This window comes from Ursus arctos, unplaced genomic scaffold (genome assembly GCF_023065955.2).
Source record: "Ursus arctos isolate Adak ecotype North America unplaced genomic scaffold, UrsArc2.0 scaffold_34, whole genome shotgun sequence".
Taxonomy (NCBI): Eukaryota; Metazoa; Chordata; class Mammalia; order Carnivora; family Ursidae; genus Ursus; species Ursus arctos.
The window spans coordinates 17,398,141-17,416,735 of record NW_026623030.1 but is presented as its reverse complement, the minus strand read 5'-3'; the positions used below and the strand labels follow the sequence as shown (position 1 = coordinate 17,416,735).

The 18,595-nt window shown below is 47.6% G+C and overlaps 1 protein-coding gene across 4 annotated transcripts in view; it reads right to left on the bottom strand.

The window, feature by feature from the left end:
- The window catches only part of VSIG10 (V-set and immunoglobulin domain containing 10), a 30,519-nt gene that overhangs the window by 9,034 nt on the left and 2,890 nt on the right, over positions 1-18,595 (bottom strand). For 2 of the 4 annotated variants that reach the window (XM_026514971.4, XM_057306032.1), the window contains exons 2-4: positions 14,983-15,264; positions 6,238-6,540; positions 3,996-4,256 (exon numbers count right to left, since the gene is read on the bottom strand). In XM_026514971.4, the coding sequence (XP_026370756.1) occupies positions 3,996-4,256; positions 6,238-6,540; positions 14,983-15,264 (846 nt within the window). The remainder of the gene's footprint in view (positions 1-3,995; positions 4,257-6,237; positions 6,541-14,982; positions 15,265-18,595) is intronic. The other 2 variants (XM_044389891.3, XM_026514974.4) reach the window with 2 other exon arrangements.

Sequence of the window (18,595 nt, the reverse complement as noted above, 5' to 3'; positions counted from 1 at the left end):
CAATCTCAACCCTGAGATCATGACCTGAGCCGAAATCAAGAGTCGGATGCTCAACTGACTGAGCCACCCAGGAGCCCAGAGCTGGTTACTCCTGTAAGCCCAAATTGCCAGGCTTTTGTAGCCCACAACCCTCTTATCTATGCTCTAGGCTTCCATGCATCATAGCCACACTGCTCATACAAAAAAGGGGTGAACAGCCTGCCAAGAGTGCTCGAGGGGACAATAAAGCAGCTGTATTCATTTCCTATTGCTGCTGTAACAAACTGAGTGGTTTAAAACAACACAAATTTATTCTTTCCTAGTTCTGGAGGTCAGAAGGTGGAAATGATCTTATGGGGCTGGAATCAAGGTGTTGGCAGAGCCTATTCCTTCTGGAGGTTCCGGCGGGGGTGGGGGGGGGTCCATTTCCTTGCTCTCAGCTTTCTGAAGCCACCCGCATTCCCTGGCTTCTGGCCCCTCCTTGCATCACTATAACCTCTGACATCTGTCATTACGTCTCCTGCTACGGAGTCTGACCCTCCTGCCTCCCTTTTAGAAGGACCCTTGTGATGACATGGGGCCTACCCCAATAATCCAGGATCATCTTCCCACTCCGAGATCTTAATCCCAGCTGCAAAGTCTCTTTTGCTACATAAGTAAAGTCACAGGGATTAGGACACGGACATCTTCGTGGGGGAAGCATTAGTCTATCACGGGTCTGTCCTAGACAGTTCACAATGCAGAGTCTCTATGGCCTTGGGGTCTGATCTGTGTGGGACACGGAACTGTAAGGTCTCCCCTAGCAATCCATTTATTTTCTTTGTGGCAGAAGACTTTCCCCAAAACATATGCCTTCCTGGGAAGGGTCGCAAATTCATTGTGTGTGATATGTTAAGCCCGTATTTTCAGCAGCTGAAGGATACAGAGTGGCATGTTGGGTTCCTGCCCAGGAGAGCGAAACCCCACGCTTCCCACCCGCAGTTGTTCCAAGAGAGAATCTAGGGTTTCACTGCTGGCGCCCTGGGAAGAGGGAAGGGGGAGATGTATGCGCGGTAAGGGGGGGAGGGTGGCGAGGTGGGAATGTAGAACAGACCAAAGCCTCTCCCTCTAAATCAGGTCAGCAAAGGTGAAACCCCAAACCCAGTTTTTGTTTTTGTTTTTTAAAGATTTTATTTATTCATTTGACAGAGAGAGACAGCCGGCGAGAGAGGGAACACAAGCAGGGGGAGTGAGAGAGGAAGAAGCAGGCTCCCAGCAGAAGAGCCCGACGTGGGGTTCGATCCCAGAACTCCAGGATCACGCCCTGAGCCGAAGGCAGACGCTCAACGACTGAGCCACCCAGGCGCCCACCCCCCCCAATCCAGTTTTGCTCAAGAAACTCATGCGTTATACCCCTTTGTGGATCAACTGTCTGGTCCCTTACCCCGTTCCTAAATCACACCTTCCCCTCTCTGGTGAACTCCTATCTTCTTTGAGGTCACCAAGCCAGCAGCACTGACAAGCCTCAACAGTCTGTTGGAATTCAGGGGACCCCAAACCAAAGCTTGAGAAATGGCCTCCTCATCCTGTATAAAGAGCAAAATGAACTCTCTTCCTGGTGCCCAACTCACCCCGCAAACCAAGGTCATGTACATTAATGTGCTTTTGCCAAACACAGCCATTACCCCTCAAAAAGTGGAGTCACCCCAACAGCTGGTGTGGCGCCTATAAATTCAGAGTTTCTTTCACTTAAGAGGGTGCTGTGTGCAGGGGTGGGGTCAGGGGTGGAGGTAGGGGTGGGGATGCAGGGCCCTCAGAGGTCTGTAAGAGATGGACACCACACCAGGCCTTTGCACAATGGGCTGCTTAGTGCTTCAGCCTCTCACTGTTTGAGTGGTCTTCTTCTGTGTAGGGCCTACAAGCAATTTAAAGAGAGAGGTGGGCAGCCCGAGTCAGGACAGGGGTGATGGTAAGTATGACATGGTGAATGTGCTAAAAGCCACCATACAACACACTTTGACACAGTGAAGTTCATGTTACGTGAGTCATATCTCATTAAAAATAAAACTGCAGACTACCAGTTGGTCTGGATTTGTCCCATGGCCATGGTGTGCCAAGCCCTGTTGTAATGCAGAAAGTGAGTCTCGGTCCCTTCTGTCACCCAAGGCCAGCCAGGTCCCGGACACAGATGAGACACTGTCACGTTTGCTGAATGAGTCAGTGGGGAAGGGACAGCCATGTGAATGCCACTTGCCTGGGAAAACAAGCACCTCCTGGAATAGCAAGGCTCACTTCTCAGCAAGCTAGCGCTCCACGCCCCCCCCCCCCCCACCCCGAGGCTTATCCTGACAGGCCGTGAGGAAAATCCTCACTGTGGCCAACAAAACCCAACACTCTCTGCTCCTTGCTTACTGCTGTATTAGATCCCCGGGGCTGTTGTCACCAGGTACCACAAACCGGCTAGCCTAAAGCAACAGAAATCCATTCTCTCACAGCTCAGAAACTCAGAAGTCTGAAGTTAAGGTGTCAGCAGGCTTGACTCCTTTGGAGGCTCCTGAGGGAGAAACCATTCCATGCCTGTCTTAGCTTCTGGGGGTTGCCCGCAATCGTGGGCATTCTGGGCTTATAGCTGCATCACTACAATCCCCACCTCCATTATCATGTGGCATTCTCCCCGTGTGTCTGCGTCCAAATGGCCCTCGTCTTGTAAGGATAGCAGTCACGGGAACAGAGCCCACCCTAACCCAGTACGACCTCAGCCTAACCTCATCACATCTGCAAATATGGCCACATCTACAGGTACCCAGGATTAGGACTGGAACAGATCATTTTTTGGGAGACACAATTCAACCCGCAATAGCCATCTAGCCTCATGGGTACCTCAGCACAACACTCTGGCTACACTGGCCTTCTCTCAGTTCCTCAAATGCCAGGTACGTTTCCACTTCGGGGCCTCAGCGTTTGCTATTTCCTCTGTCAGGAATACTCAGCCCACCTGGCCAGCTCCTTCTCATCCTTCAGATCTCTGCTCAAAATGCTACCGCCACAAGGAGACCTCCCTACTCCCTAGGAAGAGTGGCCCTCTTCCTATAGGAGACTCCTTCACACACCCCTTTGGATACTCCTCACAAGTATTATCACTATCTGAACCTACCTTACTTGTGTTTGGACTTTCTGTCTTCCTCTCACCCCCATCCCCACACAGAAGAATTTGAGCTCTATGAAAGAGGAATGGTCATGGTTTCAAAAACACATCCAGGAATCATGTGACACTCTTCCCTTCAAAAAGTGGAGCCCAATTCCACCCACTCCCCTTGACAGTGGAGCCAGTCTGAGTGACTCACTTCTAATGAACAGAAGAGGCAGTCAGGATGCCATGTGACTTCTGAGGCTAGGTAGTTCAGAGAAAGGAGAGCAGGCCTGGCTTGCTCCCTCTTGCATCACTTGCTCTGGGGAAAGCCAGTGCCATGTTGTAAAGACAGTCCAGGGGCCCTGTGGAGAAGCCCACGTGGAGAGGAAGCAACCTGCCAGGCGTGTGCGTGAGCGCCTTGGAAGTTGATCTTGCAGACAATTTCAACCCTCCCAACTAGGTGTTGCAGCTGAGACCCAGAAATCACGGAGCCAAGACAAACCCACTGTGCCGTCTGAATTCCTGGCCCACAGAAATCGTAAGACAAATAATTGATGTGTTGTTTTAAGCCATTAAGTCTGGGGGTGTTTGTTATATAACAGGAGATGGCTAATAAATGAACCACACCCGTCTTATTCACTGCTCCATCTCTAATACCTAGGAACAGTACCTGGCCTCTAGCAGGTGCTTAATTAGTATCTGTCAAGTGGAAAACAGCTTGGATGAGAACCAGAAGCTTGGTTAAGCATCTTTAAAGTTTGAAAGGAAGAAAACATAAAGCAAAAGAAAAGAAGAAACAATTCAGTTCACTGCAACATCGTAGGATTTCTTTTCCAGACCTTGCGGCTGGTTCTCTCAGAATACAGATGGGTGGACCCCAACCCGGGACAAGGCAAGCCAGACTCACTGATCTGTACCACACAGCTGGCTCCCAACTCCGGCCCCACTATGTGGCTCCCAACACACTTGAACTTCTTGCCATCTGACAGCTGGGACTGGTTCAGCAACTCCACCCCCAGCTTTGACGTCCCCACGACCACACCTCCTGGCTCTTCTGTCCACAGGAAGTCCGGGTCTGGGTATCCCCCGTCCCAGCGACAGGTGAGCTGCAGCGTGAGCGATCCTTGTGACATCTCTGCTTGGCAATGAGGGGCTGATGGAGGGGGGACTGCAAAACACCAGAGGATGTGGGCTTAGTCACAGACTCTGAGAGCACCATTGGGCTGGCTCTAAGGATTACAGAATCGGGGTATCAGAGAAACATCATGCCCAGGTAGCACCCTTGAAATAGCTCCTTGACACGAGTTAGTGTGTGACAACAGGCAGATTTCCTCTGCTGAGTGTTAAATCTCCACGGCTGTGGGCCTCATTCATCTTTGCATTTCTCACTAGCCACAGTGGACATTAAATGTGGCTCTTTAAATTTGTATTAATTACATTACATTACAAATTTAGTTCTTCTGTCTCACCACCCACATTTCTTTTTTTTTTTTTTTTTAAAGATTTTATTTATTTATTTGACAGAGATAGAGACAGCCAGAGAGAGGAAACACAAGCAGGGGGAGTGGGAGAGGAAGAAGCAGGCTCATAGCGGAGGAGCCTGATGTGGGGCTCGATCCCGTAACGCCGGGATCACGCCCTGAGCCGAAGGCAGACGCCCAACCGCTGTGCCACCCAGGCGCCCCTCACCACCTACATTTCAAGGGCTCGGGAACTATATGTGGTGGGTGGCTATTGTACTGGACCACACAGAATAGAACATTTCCATCATCATAAAAAGTTCTACTGGACAGTGCTGGTCCCCAGGGGCAGGTACAGGTGGGATTCACCCCCACCCGTATACATTAGATAATGTATACAATACATGTATATAATATATATTATATATATGTATGTTATACATATATTATACATCTATACACATATGAATTACACTGTGTATACATTATGTATATTTATGTATACTGTATAATGTATAGATGTATATTATGTATATATATGTATATTGTATTAGGTATTATATATGTATGTTATCATGTTTTATATACTTTATACAATATACATAAATAGAAGTAAGTACGGATCTTACATGGATGGGGAGATACATGTCATCAACAAGATAAATTATTGCTAATACACCAAAATGATGGTTAGAATATTCTCTTCTTCTTTACGCTCATCTGTTTCCCCTAACAAGCACCTATGACTTCATAAACAATCAATGTACTTTATGACAGGGAACATAGAGACTTATAAAGGCTCTGAATAACGTATGAATTAAGAAAGGTGTTATTATCCTGTCCACTAATTTGTTGTTCTGATGCTCCCCCTCATTAGCATGGATTATGAGCACACTCGGCATGTCTGCGGTGGTTTTCGTCCAAGGAGCCTGCTGTGTTCTCAGCCCCAGAGTAAAGGCTCGTGAACTGCTGGTTCTAACAGTGCGAGAGGGCCCGAGTGCACAGATAGAACGAGGATGGCTGAACAGATGAACAAACTGGGGTCCTTCCCTACAACGGAATATTAACTCGGTCACAGAAAGGAATGAAGCGCTGGCACCTGCTAAAACATAGTGAACTTCGAAAACCAGTCACACAAGCCAGTCACACAAGCCACGTGTTTTATGAGTCCCTTGACACGACACATCCAGAACGGACAGATGCAGACAGACAGAACACAGACTGGCGGTTGCCAGGGAGCGACCAAGAGAAGAGGGAGCAACTGCTCAGTGCTGATGGGACTTCATCTGGGGTGATGAGAATGTTCTGGAACTAGACAGAGGTGGTGGTCACACAACACTGTGAACGTACTAAATGCCACGGAGTCGTGTGTTTTAAAACGGTTGTTCTGTACTTTCACCTCAATTAAAAAAAAACAAACAAACAAGCATGAAGCTTGGCGTTAATTTCCTTCTGTGGCTCACAGGGACTCTCCTGTAACCCTACTTAGCAGCAAGCTTCTAGAAGCGACTCCCTCTCTTGACACACGGCCCTGGGTGTGTACGTGTGTGCTGAGGGAGCTGCAGAAGCACGTTAGGACCCGTGCAGCAGGCATGCCTTTGTAGACAAAAGGAAGAGGCACAAACATGCAGTTCACGAAGGGTCAAGGTGAGGAGGTCGGGGAGGGAGAGGGGAGTGCTTCTTACGCACAGTAGACCAGGAGCTCGGTGGTCACCTTTCGCTGTCTCCCACTGCGCAGGTTCGTGGCCAAACAGGTGTAGTTTCCTTGGAGGTTTTGTGACATCAGCAGCAGAGTGAAACTGCTGACTGTCAGGTTGTTTCCAAAGGGCTCGGTGCTGGAATCTGGGGCCTGAAACTGCCATTCAACCATTGGTGGAGGCCAGGAGCTACTGCTGCAGCTGAAGTCCACCTGGGAGCCCTTGGCTGCATAGACGGTGCCATTGGGGAGCCTGCCGGTGCTGGAGATATTGACCTCAACCTCATAGGGGCCGCCTGGGAATGAAAAGGGGAATGCAGAAAGCATTAATTACTTAAGAGTTAACTTGAGCTCCTTACCAGATCTAACAGACACAGAAATGATCAAGGAGCAGTCAATGAGGATGACAATATCTATCAGATACTTATTATGCGATAAATGCTATGCTAAGTATCCGTATGCATTCTAATCCTGAGATAAATGTAGACTTATTGGGGGTAGTGGGCTCACTCCTTGTAGAAAAGGGAAAAATGCAAATGGCTCCTTTTCAGAAACACTGGTGAGTGGATCGGCTGTTCATTAGTGAACATAGCAGGCCTGCTTGCAAGGTTGGCCTTGGCTGGTGCCCGCAATGTGGATTTCAGGAGGGTGTCTGCCATTCCCAGAACTGATGAGAGTGAGGCTCACTGGGCCTGAACCATTTGCACAGTGTGGTTTAAGCTGAACGCTTGCTTCCCCTCCGGGAGTCTGGAGTTTTGCTATGTGCTAGGCAGAGGGTGCCTATGTGACTAGCCCCCAGTGAAAATCCAGGGTGCTGGGTGTCTAAGGGGCTTCCCTGGGAGACATTTCACACATGTTGCCATAACTTGTTCCCGGAGGAATTGTGTCCCATGTGATGCCCCTGGGAAAGGACTTTTGGAGGCTAGCTCCTGGTTTTCCTCAGACTTAATCCCATGTGCCTTTTCCCTTTGCTGATTTTGCTTTGTAGCCTCTAGTTGTAATAAATCAAATTACATGCTGAGTTCTAGGACTTCTCCTAGAGAATCACTGAGCCTGGGGGTAGGCTTGGGGAGTCCAAGCACAATTTCACACTGAAAGACAAGAAACATTGGCTCCAGGACCAACTCTGGACTCCACTCACTAGCTGTGTGACCTTGGCAGATTACCTAACCTCTCTGAGCCTCCATTTCCGCCGTGCTAGAACCCACAGCAGGGGGCTGTGGTGGTAATTCAGTGAATACGGGAGAGCACTCAGAACAATGCTGGTCACATTGGAAGCACTTGGTAAGTGCTGGGTTTTATGTGGGTCCCCCTGACATTTCTGAATTTCTTTCTCATCCCCAGAAATGCCCTCCCACGGCTGGTACCCAGTGCACCCAAGATGCGGCATCTCTTTTGATGAAAGGAATATAACTAACATCTACTTAGACTAAAGCCATTGAGTGTGTTACCTCTCCCAGGGACTACCCCTTTTATTTATTTTTTTTAAGATTTTATTTATTTTATTTATTTAGGGAGGCCTGGGTGTCACAGTGGGCTAAGTATCTGCCTCCAGCTCAGGTCCTGGAATCGAGTCCTGCATCGGGCTCTTTGCTCAGTGGGGAGCCTGCTTCTCCCTCTGCCTGCCACTCCTCCCTCTGCTTGTGCTCTCTCTCTCTGACAAAAATAAATAAAATATTAAAATATATATATATATCTTTAATAAAAACAACTTTTTAAAAAGATTTTATTATTTTGAGAGAGAGAGAGAGAGCGTGCATGAGCAGGAGGGAGGGGCAGAGGAAGAGGGAGAAGCAGACTCCCCGCTGAGCAGGGAGCCCAATGTGGGACTCGATCTCAGGACCCCGAGATCATGACCTGAGCCAAAGGCAGACACTTCACTGACTGAGCCGCCCAGACGCCCCAAGACTTCCCCTTTGGAAAAGAAGAATCCAGGAAGGGCAATGCTTGACCAAAGGAATACAACTAGGACTGCAGAATTTAATCAGAAAGAGACCGGTGGGAAAAATTATTCGGGGGAAGGAAAAGGCTCTCCCAGAGCCCCTCAAAGTACAGCATCTACTTCACTTATGTCTGAGGCCATTATATAACTACAGAAATGGTGGGTTTCCCAGGACAATATTCTTGACAATATGCTTCTCAGGTCGGGGCTCGCTCCTAATAGTTGTATGGATCTGCTGGAATCATGTCACCTCCCATAGAGGGTCTGTGGAAAAAATTATGCCATTAGTTGGGAGGTACCATTTACTGCTGCTGGCTAGTTGGTTAGGTATGCAGACCAACAGGTAACAGGGCGTGCCCACAGCTGGCAGACATCCAGTGAAGCAGAGGGTATCTCTGGAGTACTAACAATCAAAGCCCAGGCCAGCAAATGTAGTGCGTTAGATTAGACAGCCTGGGCCTTCTGAACTGTGGCCTGGAGGGCCACGGTGGCCAGGCATGGACAGTGTGGACCCCCAGAACCTGGCTGGGAGGGGCTTTTGACCAGCACAATTCTAAGCAAAAAACAGTGTTGGATACAGGGAATGGATGAGAAGGAACAGGTGGAGGGATTAGAAAAATAAATCAAATGAGAGAACCTTAAAAGCCTCCTGAATTAAGTGTTTAGGGATTACAGCTCACATAAACCCCTTGGGTTGGGTCTGCTTTCTTAATTAAAGCTGACGCCATCTTCTTGATCCCCTGGGGTTCCTCCCCTGCTCTGACTTTACTACACAGAAGGAGGTACCCATTTCCTTCCCTTCTACTGCTCTCTCCACCCACGTGTTTATTCCCAAACAGAAGCCCACCGGCTCTTTTTTGCTTGTGCGGTGGTGGTGGCAATCACTCAGAAAGACAAATAGATGGGAGAGGAAACAAAAATAAAAGAGCAAATAAATAAAAATAGAGAGCAGTCACAAAGGTTTGAGGTCTGAGGCCTTGGTTACTGTAGTTTGAGTTCTCGGCTCTTTGTTGGAGGGATGCCTTAGCCCTAGCGGTCATGAGCTTGTACTCTGAATTCACAGACCTGGGTGTAAATCCTACTGCCACTTACAGAGAGACAATCTTGGACAAGTGCCCATCACTCTCATTCTCTCATATGAAATGAAAAGAATAGATATAGAGGTGGCTGGGTGGCTCAGTCAGTTAAGTGTCTGCCTACGGCTCAGGTCATGATCTCAGGGTCCTAGGATCAAGTCCCACTTTGGGCTCCCTGGTCAGTGAGGAGTCTGCTTCTCTCTCTGCCTCTGCCCCTCCCTCCCCCTGCTCATGCTCGCGCACTCTCTCTCAAAATAAATAAAATCATTTTTAAAAATGTGGAAGTGTGTTTTCACTCTTGTTATGTAAGTTTTTATATAACACCCTCGACTTTACCCGTTGGGCCATCATACCTAAAATATTTACCATGTGGCCCTCTACAGAAAAAGCTGGATTCCTGTTCTAGAACAATCTACCAGTGCCACTGCCTTCCTCTTCTCTGCAGACATTCTTGACGTAGGAACAACTCACTTCTCTCCTTCCCCTCCATAAACATAGTTTGGCCAGTCAAGCGTCTCAAAGGGTTGACTTACAACTCAAGGACTCACAAAATGGGAGACTCTCATCTCCATGTCTTGGATTCCCTGACAACAGGAAGAGTTGTTGTCAGGCATTTGCTCTTCATACTAGCATTTTGATTTGAAAATGACCTAAGAATATACCAGCTAGTCTCTGCTAATCAGTGGGCACACCTATAGTTTTAGAATGGGATAAGATCCTTGGGGAAACTCACAGAGACTTTTTCGATATCACTTTTAGAGACTGAACGCAGAGACACATGCAACAACCCCATTGCTTCCCGATTTCCCTAGTGACTGCTGTTCCCATCCAAAGAGCTGGAACCCAGAGGTCTTCAGATTCTTATAAACACCCATCTCTGCTGCAGATGATCTTGGCAAGACTCAAGTTAATCAACCTCCAGGCAAGGATCCTCCATTTTCTGAAGGGAACCAACAATCTTTCTTCCGTGTGCCAACACACGCCTTCCCTAGGACCTTATGTTGTGAGGAGACACAGCGTCACCATCAGCATCGTAGGACGAGGGCAAATAGATGAACTCAATTAGTCAGGGAACATGGGACTTTCCTGAGGCCCCTTCCCGGCCTTTCCTGATGTGATGGCCACATTACTCGCTAGACGGGAGCACTCCCCATCCCCCACACCCCAGCTGACTCCAAAGAGATTCTTGGAGGTTGATACAAACCAGCTTCCTCACAGTCCATGTGCCATCCAGCTCACATGCCCCCTCAACACTTGGTTGGCCTGAGAAAAACAGACACAGGGAGACTCTGGCACCACGTACCATGAAGTCTGACTGCGGGCTTCCACGGGCTCATCTGATCACTCAGCTCCCCAGTGCACGAGAGCTGATATCCTTAAAGAAGAACAAAGTCTAGTGGAATGTGTCCAGGTCTGTGCTACCTTGCCCATCCCTCCAGCCCTCCTGCAGGTAAACACACAGCAGTTCTAACCTTCTGCCCACCCCAATTGGGAGGCAGAAGAGGGTGGGTAAGTCAATGAAATAAATAGCCATGGCAGCGCTGAACTGCTCTGGACTGAAGGATTTCTGTATTCTCAGGAGCAGCAGTCCCAATCCGGAGGGCAAGACTCTTCAACTGCACCATTAAATTAACAAGTAATACAGTACAGTCTTGGGTCCTGAGACAAATAACAAAATTACACTGCAGTGCCCATTCCAGGCATATTAGATCATCCCAGTCCATAGAAAACCTGACTCCCCGGAAGGCAGAGACACCAAATGCCCCCTGATCACTAAGCAGAGATCCAAACAGTAAGGAGGGAGAAGCTATTGGCCCACATACAGCCAGCTTTGTGCCTCTACAGCACCTCTATCCTCTCACACACTCAAAGTCACTTACAGATAACAACTTGTCACATCTCAGACTTTTCTTCCCTCACTTCAAGGCCATGTTCGAATGTTTCCAAACTTTTCTCCTTAAGAAACTAAGTTATCAACCATGTCAGTGAAAAGACAGGGAAAGCAAGATCTGGACAGGCAGAATCCCTGACCCACAGAAGGTCCTGTTCAAAAGGCTTGGATGTTAACTGATTGCTGGGAACCTGAGATGCATTTTTCCCACGGGAATCCCATCACCTGTTTAACCAGGTGGTCGAGGTGACATGAACCAAGTGCATACCGTGTGCCCAGCTCTGTGCTGAGGGCTGTGCATGTCAATCTCATGAACGCACGCAGTAAGTCTGTGCCTGGGTTCGACTGTCACCGCTGATTCACAGATGATAAAACTGAAGTGAGAGGAGTTTAAGGGACTTCCCCCATGTCACAAGGACAACAGCCAGCAGCACCTGGATTTGAACTCAGGCAGCAAGACCTCAGTGTATGCTCTTAGCCACTCAGCAATACCATGGCCCTCCTTTCCCAGAAATAGCAGTCGGATCAAACCTAATCCATATTCCAAAATCTTCCATGCAAAATGAGGGCCAAGTCCCATCTGAGATGTCAAGGCCTCACCTTCAGCCACTGTCTGAGGAGGGGCAGCACAGGGCTCCCTGATGCCCGGAGGGTTGTGTGTGTTTGCCAGGCTTTGTCCTAGAATGGGAGCAAGCCCTGAGATTCTGGAGGGCTCTGGTACATGGGAAACCAGAGGACATCTTTGCTATGGACTGAATACTTGTATCCCCTCCAAAATTCATTTTGAAACCTAATCCCCAATATGATGGTATGTGGAGGTGGGGCCTTTGGGAGGAGCTGATGAGGTCATGAGGCTGAGTCCTCATGGTTGGGACTGGTGACCTTGTAAGGAGAGACCCCTCCTTCCTCTCGCTCTCTGCCCAAGTGAGGACACAGTAAGAAGACCTATCTACAAACGGGGAAGTGAGCCTCACACAGACACTGGATCTGCCAGCACCCTGATCTTGGACTTCCCAGCTTCCAGAACTGCCAGAATGTTTGCTGTTGAAACCCCCCAGCCTATGTTACTTTTGTTACAGGAGCCCAAGCAAGGTCGGAATCTGGTTTTCACAAACAAGCCTACAACAGTTGAGGACATTGTGTGTTTCCAAATGAAGAAGTTTCCATAATACTAATCACATCACAGTAACTCAGGGAGCCCCAAGAGCCATGTGAGTTTAGTGATTCTTTTAAGATGGAAGTTTACGTTCATTGTAAAAAGGCCTTGCATTTATGTCCCTAACAGGGCAATAATGAAACTAATCCACCCTCCAACAAACCTAGTCAATGATTAATCAATGTCAGGTAAAGTCATCATAAACTGGAAAGAGGGATGATTAAAAAAAAAAAAAAGCAACAAGTTGTAACGCCGTCTTACTCTGTGGTCAAAAGAGAAGGCATTTATCGAGGAGACTGCCATGAGGAATTATTAATGACCGGCAGCTGGAGTGAGCTGCCCATAGGCTCACAGTAGGAACTGAACAGAGCTGGGCCAAGATGGGTGAGATTTTTAATACACCCACATCCATTCTTGGCCATTCAGGAGTCCAACTGTGGCATCTTCAAACACAAAACCACTGCACTCCCCAATTCCATAAACCTTAAGAGTTGGCAGTAACCTTAGAGACCATCCAAAAATCTAGAAGCGTCCTCAAAGCCTTGCTTTTCTTCATCCTCCACTTCCAATTCACCAGCAGAGCTTATTGGTCTACCTCCAAAATCGTTTCTGAAGCTGTGCATTTTCACCAAGGCCGCTGCCACCGCCCTGGTTCTGGGCACCAAGATCTTGTGCTCCAACTGGCTTCCCTGTTTTTATCAGTCCTTCCTGAGATCACACACATACATCCTGCATGTGTAATTGAAATAATGCCACACCCATGCTTAAAGCTCCAGGAGTTTCCTCTGGCACCCACAACAGCAACAACAAGAATCTCAATTCCTTGCCAGGTGTATTAGTTTCTTGAGGCTGCCTTTACAAAGTCCCACAAACAAGGTGGCTTAAAACAACATTCATGGATTCTCTCACAGCTTTGGAGGCCAAAAGTCTGAAATCAACGTGTCAGAAGGGCAGGGGGGAATCCTTCCTTGCTCCTTCCGTGGCTTCTGGTGGTGGCCATCAGTCCCTGGCATTCCTTGGCTCCAGGTGCATCCCTCTGCTTTCTTCCTCTGTGTTTATATGATATTCTCCTTGTGTGCCTTCATATTCACACGCATTTTCCTCTTCTTAGGAGGGTGCCAGTCAGTTTGGATTAGGGCCCACCCCACTGACCTCATCTTAACTTGATTACATCTGCAAAGACCCTATTTCCCAATAAGGTCACATTCACAGATACCAGGAGTGAGAACTTCAATATTTTGGGGGAATATAATTCAACCCATAACACAAGTCCCACCCTCTCATACACTGGGTTCCCACCACACCAGCCTTCTCCCCATCTGCATACACACCACACTCAACTCATCTTGGACTGGATATAGTTCTTTCTGAATCATTCTCATCTCTGCAAAACTGGCTCCTACTCATCGTTCAGCTGAAATGTCACTTCCTCCAAAAGGCTCTCTCTGACCTCCCCAATTTTAACTATTTCTGAGAATCACCGCACCTCGACTCTCTGCATAGCCCTCATCACTCTGGTATTGCCTGATGCATTCATGTACTTGCTTACTGTCCATCTTCCCCCACTAGGATGTGAGCTCCATGAAGGCAGGGGCCTTGTCTGTCCTGTTCACTCCTGTGGCCCAGTGCCTTGACCAGTGCCTGGCACTGGGCTTTCAATGGATATATGTTGAATAAAGAAATAAGTAAATTATTTTACAGATGAGGGAACAAGGGATCAATAGGAATCATGTGTATATTTCTACTAAATGACACACTCTGGGTCTAGAATCTGGGTATCCGTCTAAACCAGTAAACAGCACACTTTCTTTGCAAAGCGCTACAGAGTAAATATTTTAGGCTTTGCAGGTCATATGACCTGCATCACTGCCACTCCACTCTGCCATGATAGCACCAAAGGCAGTCTGAGATAAGATGTACATGGATGAGTGTGGCTGTGTCCCAATAAAGCCTTCTTTATGGGCACTGGAATTTCATATCATTTTTACATGTCACAATTATCATTCGTCTTTTGGGTTTTTTCAACCATTTAAAAAGGTAAAAAATATTCGTAGCCTGCAGGCCAGATATGGCCCACAGATATGGCTAGAGTTTGCCAATCCCTATTCTAAATTCATGCGCGTATATCCACAGATAAGATACTGTTTGAGGAAACTGCAGCATGTAATATAATAGTAGCTCACGCCAAGCCCTAGAGTGAGCACTGGAGCGTAAGAGCACTATACGTACCAAGGTCCGTGATGTATTATCCCCAATTAACAAATAAGCAAAACTAATGCTCTGAGATCTTAAGCTACTTACAGTGACACAACCTCAGGAATGGAACTCAGGCAGTCTGACTCCATCATGTTATATATTCTGACTCTGGCGCATAATAAAATGGTATTAACAGCAAGGATGATGCTAACACGCTGGGAGCAATCGCTAATATGCCAGGAGCCATTAACAGCACTTTATCTACATAAACCAGAACCCAGTCTTCGCAGCAATCCTAGGACACAGTAATTCTTTTCATCCCCATTTCACAGATGAGAAAACCCAGGTGTGAGAGGTCACTGGGCTTGCAGGTAGCAGAGCCCAGAATGAAACCCGGGCTCGACTCCAAAGCCCTCCTCCCACCCAAAGCTCCGAGTGCCTGGCCAGCCGGCCCCAGGGCCCTGCCACCGCACTTACTGGCCACCTGCAGCCACACTCGGAACCACCGAGTCTCGTTCAGGGCCTCCCGGCAGGTGTAGTTCCCCTCATCCCGCGGCCTCAGCGCCTTGATGTGCAGGGAGCTGGCATCTGCCAGAGAGAAGCGCGGCTCAGCAGGTGGGAAGCTGGAATTGGAGGACAGGAGGAAGACAGGCTCCGAGTCATTCCGGTACCAGGTTACCGGGCCCCTTGGTCCCGAGACGTTGCCACAGTGCAGAGTAATGTTCTCGTGAACCTCTCCAACGACCAGAGCCTCCAATCCTGTACGAGGAAAGGTCAGGCTGTTACTACATTCCTTCAAATCTGAACACCATCCCTTGCACACCATCCCTCCGCATTAGGATTTAAAAAAAAAAAAATCAGGTGTGTGTTTTTAAGCACACTCTGTGGGGATTATTGGCCAGGACTGATGTTAATGAACCTGCCGTAAATGGCAATCGCAGAGATAGTCCCAACTCTCCCCCTCCCCGCGCTATCCGTGCCCTTCACAGCAGGACTGCTCTGCGCTCGCACCACGCCCGCTCAGCTGGGTCACGTGACTTGCTCTGGCCAATGACCTCCTACCATCCCCTGGAGCAGGACATGCCCAGGTTAGGTCCCAGGAGGAGGGTGAAAGCTACACGTGCAGACTCCAGGTGTCTCAATCATCTGAGCTGAGGCCGTTCCAGATCAGCCACCGAGTGGACGCCCAGACACGTGCGTGAGCCCAGGCAAGATCAGCAGAGCTAACCCCAGCTCTTGAGCTATAATAAGCACGTACGGTCATTTTGTGATTGTTATGCAGTACTAATGTGGCAATAAATAACCGATACAGAACCCAAGCGGTTTTATTTGCCTGGATCCAGAAGAGATGGAAGGAAGAGGGCCTGGGCTTTGTTCCCACCTTCCTACTGCTGGCTCTCGCCATCTCAGGTGCAAACGATTCTGGAAGTCAAAGCTCTCTTGTCGTTCCAGCTTTGGGCATGCCCTGTGTTAGACACTGGGGAGCCAATGAAGAGCAAAACAGAGAGGGACCTCCAGGATCTCACAGTCAAGTGGGGAAAACAGACAATAAACTGGCAATTATGATCCAGTGTGATAAATACCATGACACGGCCTCAGAGAAGGGGCTCCTAAGTCCAGCTGGGGTGACTCCCAGGGAAGGCTTCCCCCAAGAGGCCACACTGAGATCTGATGGACAGGTAGGAATTAGCCAGGTAGACAGGAAGATGGGGTTCCCAGGTAGAGGGAACAGCATGTTCAAAAGCCCAGATAAGCAGCAGCAGCATTGCTATTAGAAGTGCCAATTATCAGGTCCCACCCCAGAATATTTAAATCAGATAAATCACCTATCTAGGGGTGGAGGTGGAAGGCAGCACTGCATTTTAACAAGCCCTCCAGGTGATTCTGATGCTCACTCATGACTGACAGGTGCAAAGGGCAACTGATCTGGCACAGATTGTCACCAGGTAACAAGACACAAATGCAGCCCATTTTGCTGAGAAGTGTGGAAACTTCCCAGCCCCCTCCACGACTAGCGTCCAAATACAAAGCAGCCACAGGCACAGGACTAATCGGCAGAACCTGTTAGGAGTCTTCTACTCATACTTTCGCACTCAGTAGATGAGAAAGGTGTGATGCCAAAAGGGAAAGTGGGCTAACTCCAAGTCCTACAGGGAGGAGGTACCAGGGTGGGACCAGAAGCTAGACTTCTTGCTATTCTCTAAAATGTTCTTTTTCCACCATATCAGAAGTTTTCAAAGTATGTGACTACACTGAGGTTTGTGAAAGGTGGTATTTCATTACAAAATAAATTGTCTTTGACAACCATACAGGGTCAACTGGGTATTCAGGTACAAAAGAATGAGGTTGGACCCCTTACCTCACATGATATATAAAAATTAACTCAAAATGGGGGCACCTGGGTGGCTCAGTCATTAAGCGTCTGCCTTCGGCTCAGATCATGATCCCGGGGTCCTGGGATCAACCCCCGCATCAGGCTCCCCACTCAGCAGGGAGTCTCCTTGTCCCTCTCCCTCTGTCTGCTGCTCACCCTACTTGTGCTGGCTCTCTATCAAATAAAATCTTAAAAAAAAAAAAAATTAACTCAAAATGGACCATAGATCTAAATATAGAAGCTAAAACTATAAAATGCTTAGGAAAAAAAAAGAATAAATCTTTGTCACTCTGGGTTAAGTAGTGGTTTCTCAGGACACCAAAAGCACAAGTGACAAAAGAAAAACAGCTAAATTGGACTTTGTCAAAATAAAAATCATTGCGCATCCAAGGACACCATCAAGAAAGTGAAAAGACAACCCACAGACAGTGAGAAAAGCGTGTGCAAATCACCTATCTGAGGAGGGGTTTGTTTCCAGAACATATGAAGAACACTCACAACTCAACAATAAAAAGATAAATAATACCATTTAAAAATGGGCAAAGAATCTGAACAGGCATTTCTCCAAAAAGATATACAGAAGGCCAATAATCACATGAGAAGATGTTTATCATTAGTCACGAGGGCAATGCAAATCAAAACCACAGTAAGATACCTACCACTTCATACCCACTAAAGTGGCTAAAATCAAAGACCATAACAAATGAACAAATATTGGCAAAGATGCGGAGCAACTGGAATCCTTATGCATTGTTGGTAGGATTTTTAAACAGTGTAGCTACTTTGGAAAACAGCGTGGCATTTCATCACAAGGTTAAAGTCACGTTATGACTCAGCAATTCCACTCCAAGGTGTACATCCAGGAGAAATGAAAACATATGTCTACACAGACTTTACATATGTGTTCGCGTGTTCATAGCAGCATTATTCCTAACTGCCAAAAGATGGAAACAACCCAAATGCCCACCAGCTAATGAATGGATAAATAAAATATGGTACATCCATACAGGGGGAATATTATTTGGCCATCAAAAGGAATGAGTACATAGAGCATGGATGAATCCTGACATCATTACAGTAAGTGAAAGAAGGCAGTCCTAAAAGACTACATACTGTGTGATTCCATTTATATGAAATGTCCAAAATAGGCAAATCTATGGAGATAGAAAGTAGATTAGCAGTTGTCTAGGGCTGGGGAAAGTGGCTTGTCTGGGGGGAAGGAGGTAGTGAGGAGTGACTGCTAATAGTCAAGCATACGGCTTTTTTTTTTTTTTTTTGGAGTGATGAAAACATTCTGGAGTCAGTAGTGAGGGCTGCACAATCTTGTGAATATACTAAAAACCACCAAATTATATACTTTAAAAGGGTGAGTTTTATGGTATGTAAATTATATCCCAATAAAGCAGTAAAAAAATAAATGAATAAACTGCCACCTGCCTCTGAAAATCCTTCCCTATTATAAAGGAAAGAGTAACAGTGATCCGTCTTTGGCCTTTTGTCTGGTTAGAAGGGGCTCCATTTGAAAGATTGGAAGCCAGGGGCGCCTGGGTGGCGCAGTCGTTAAGCGTCTGCCTTCGGCTCAGGGCGTGATCCCAGCGTTCTGGGATCAAGCCCCACATCAGGCTCTTCTGCTGGGAGCCTGCTTCTTCCTCTCCCACTCCCCCTGCTTGTGTTCCCTCTCTCGCTGGCTGTCTCTCTCTGTCAAATAAATAAATA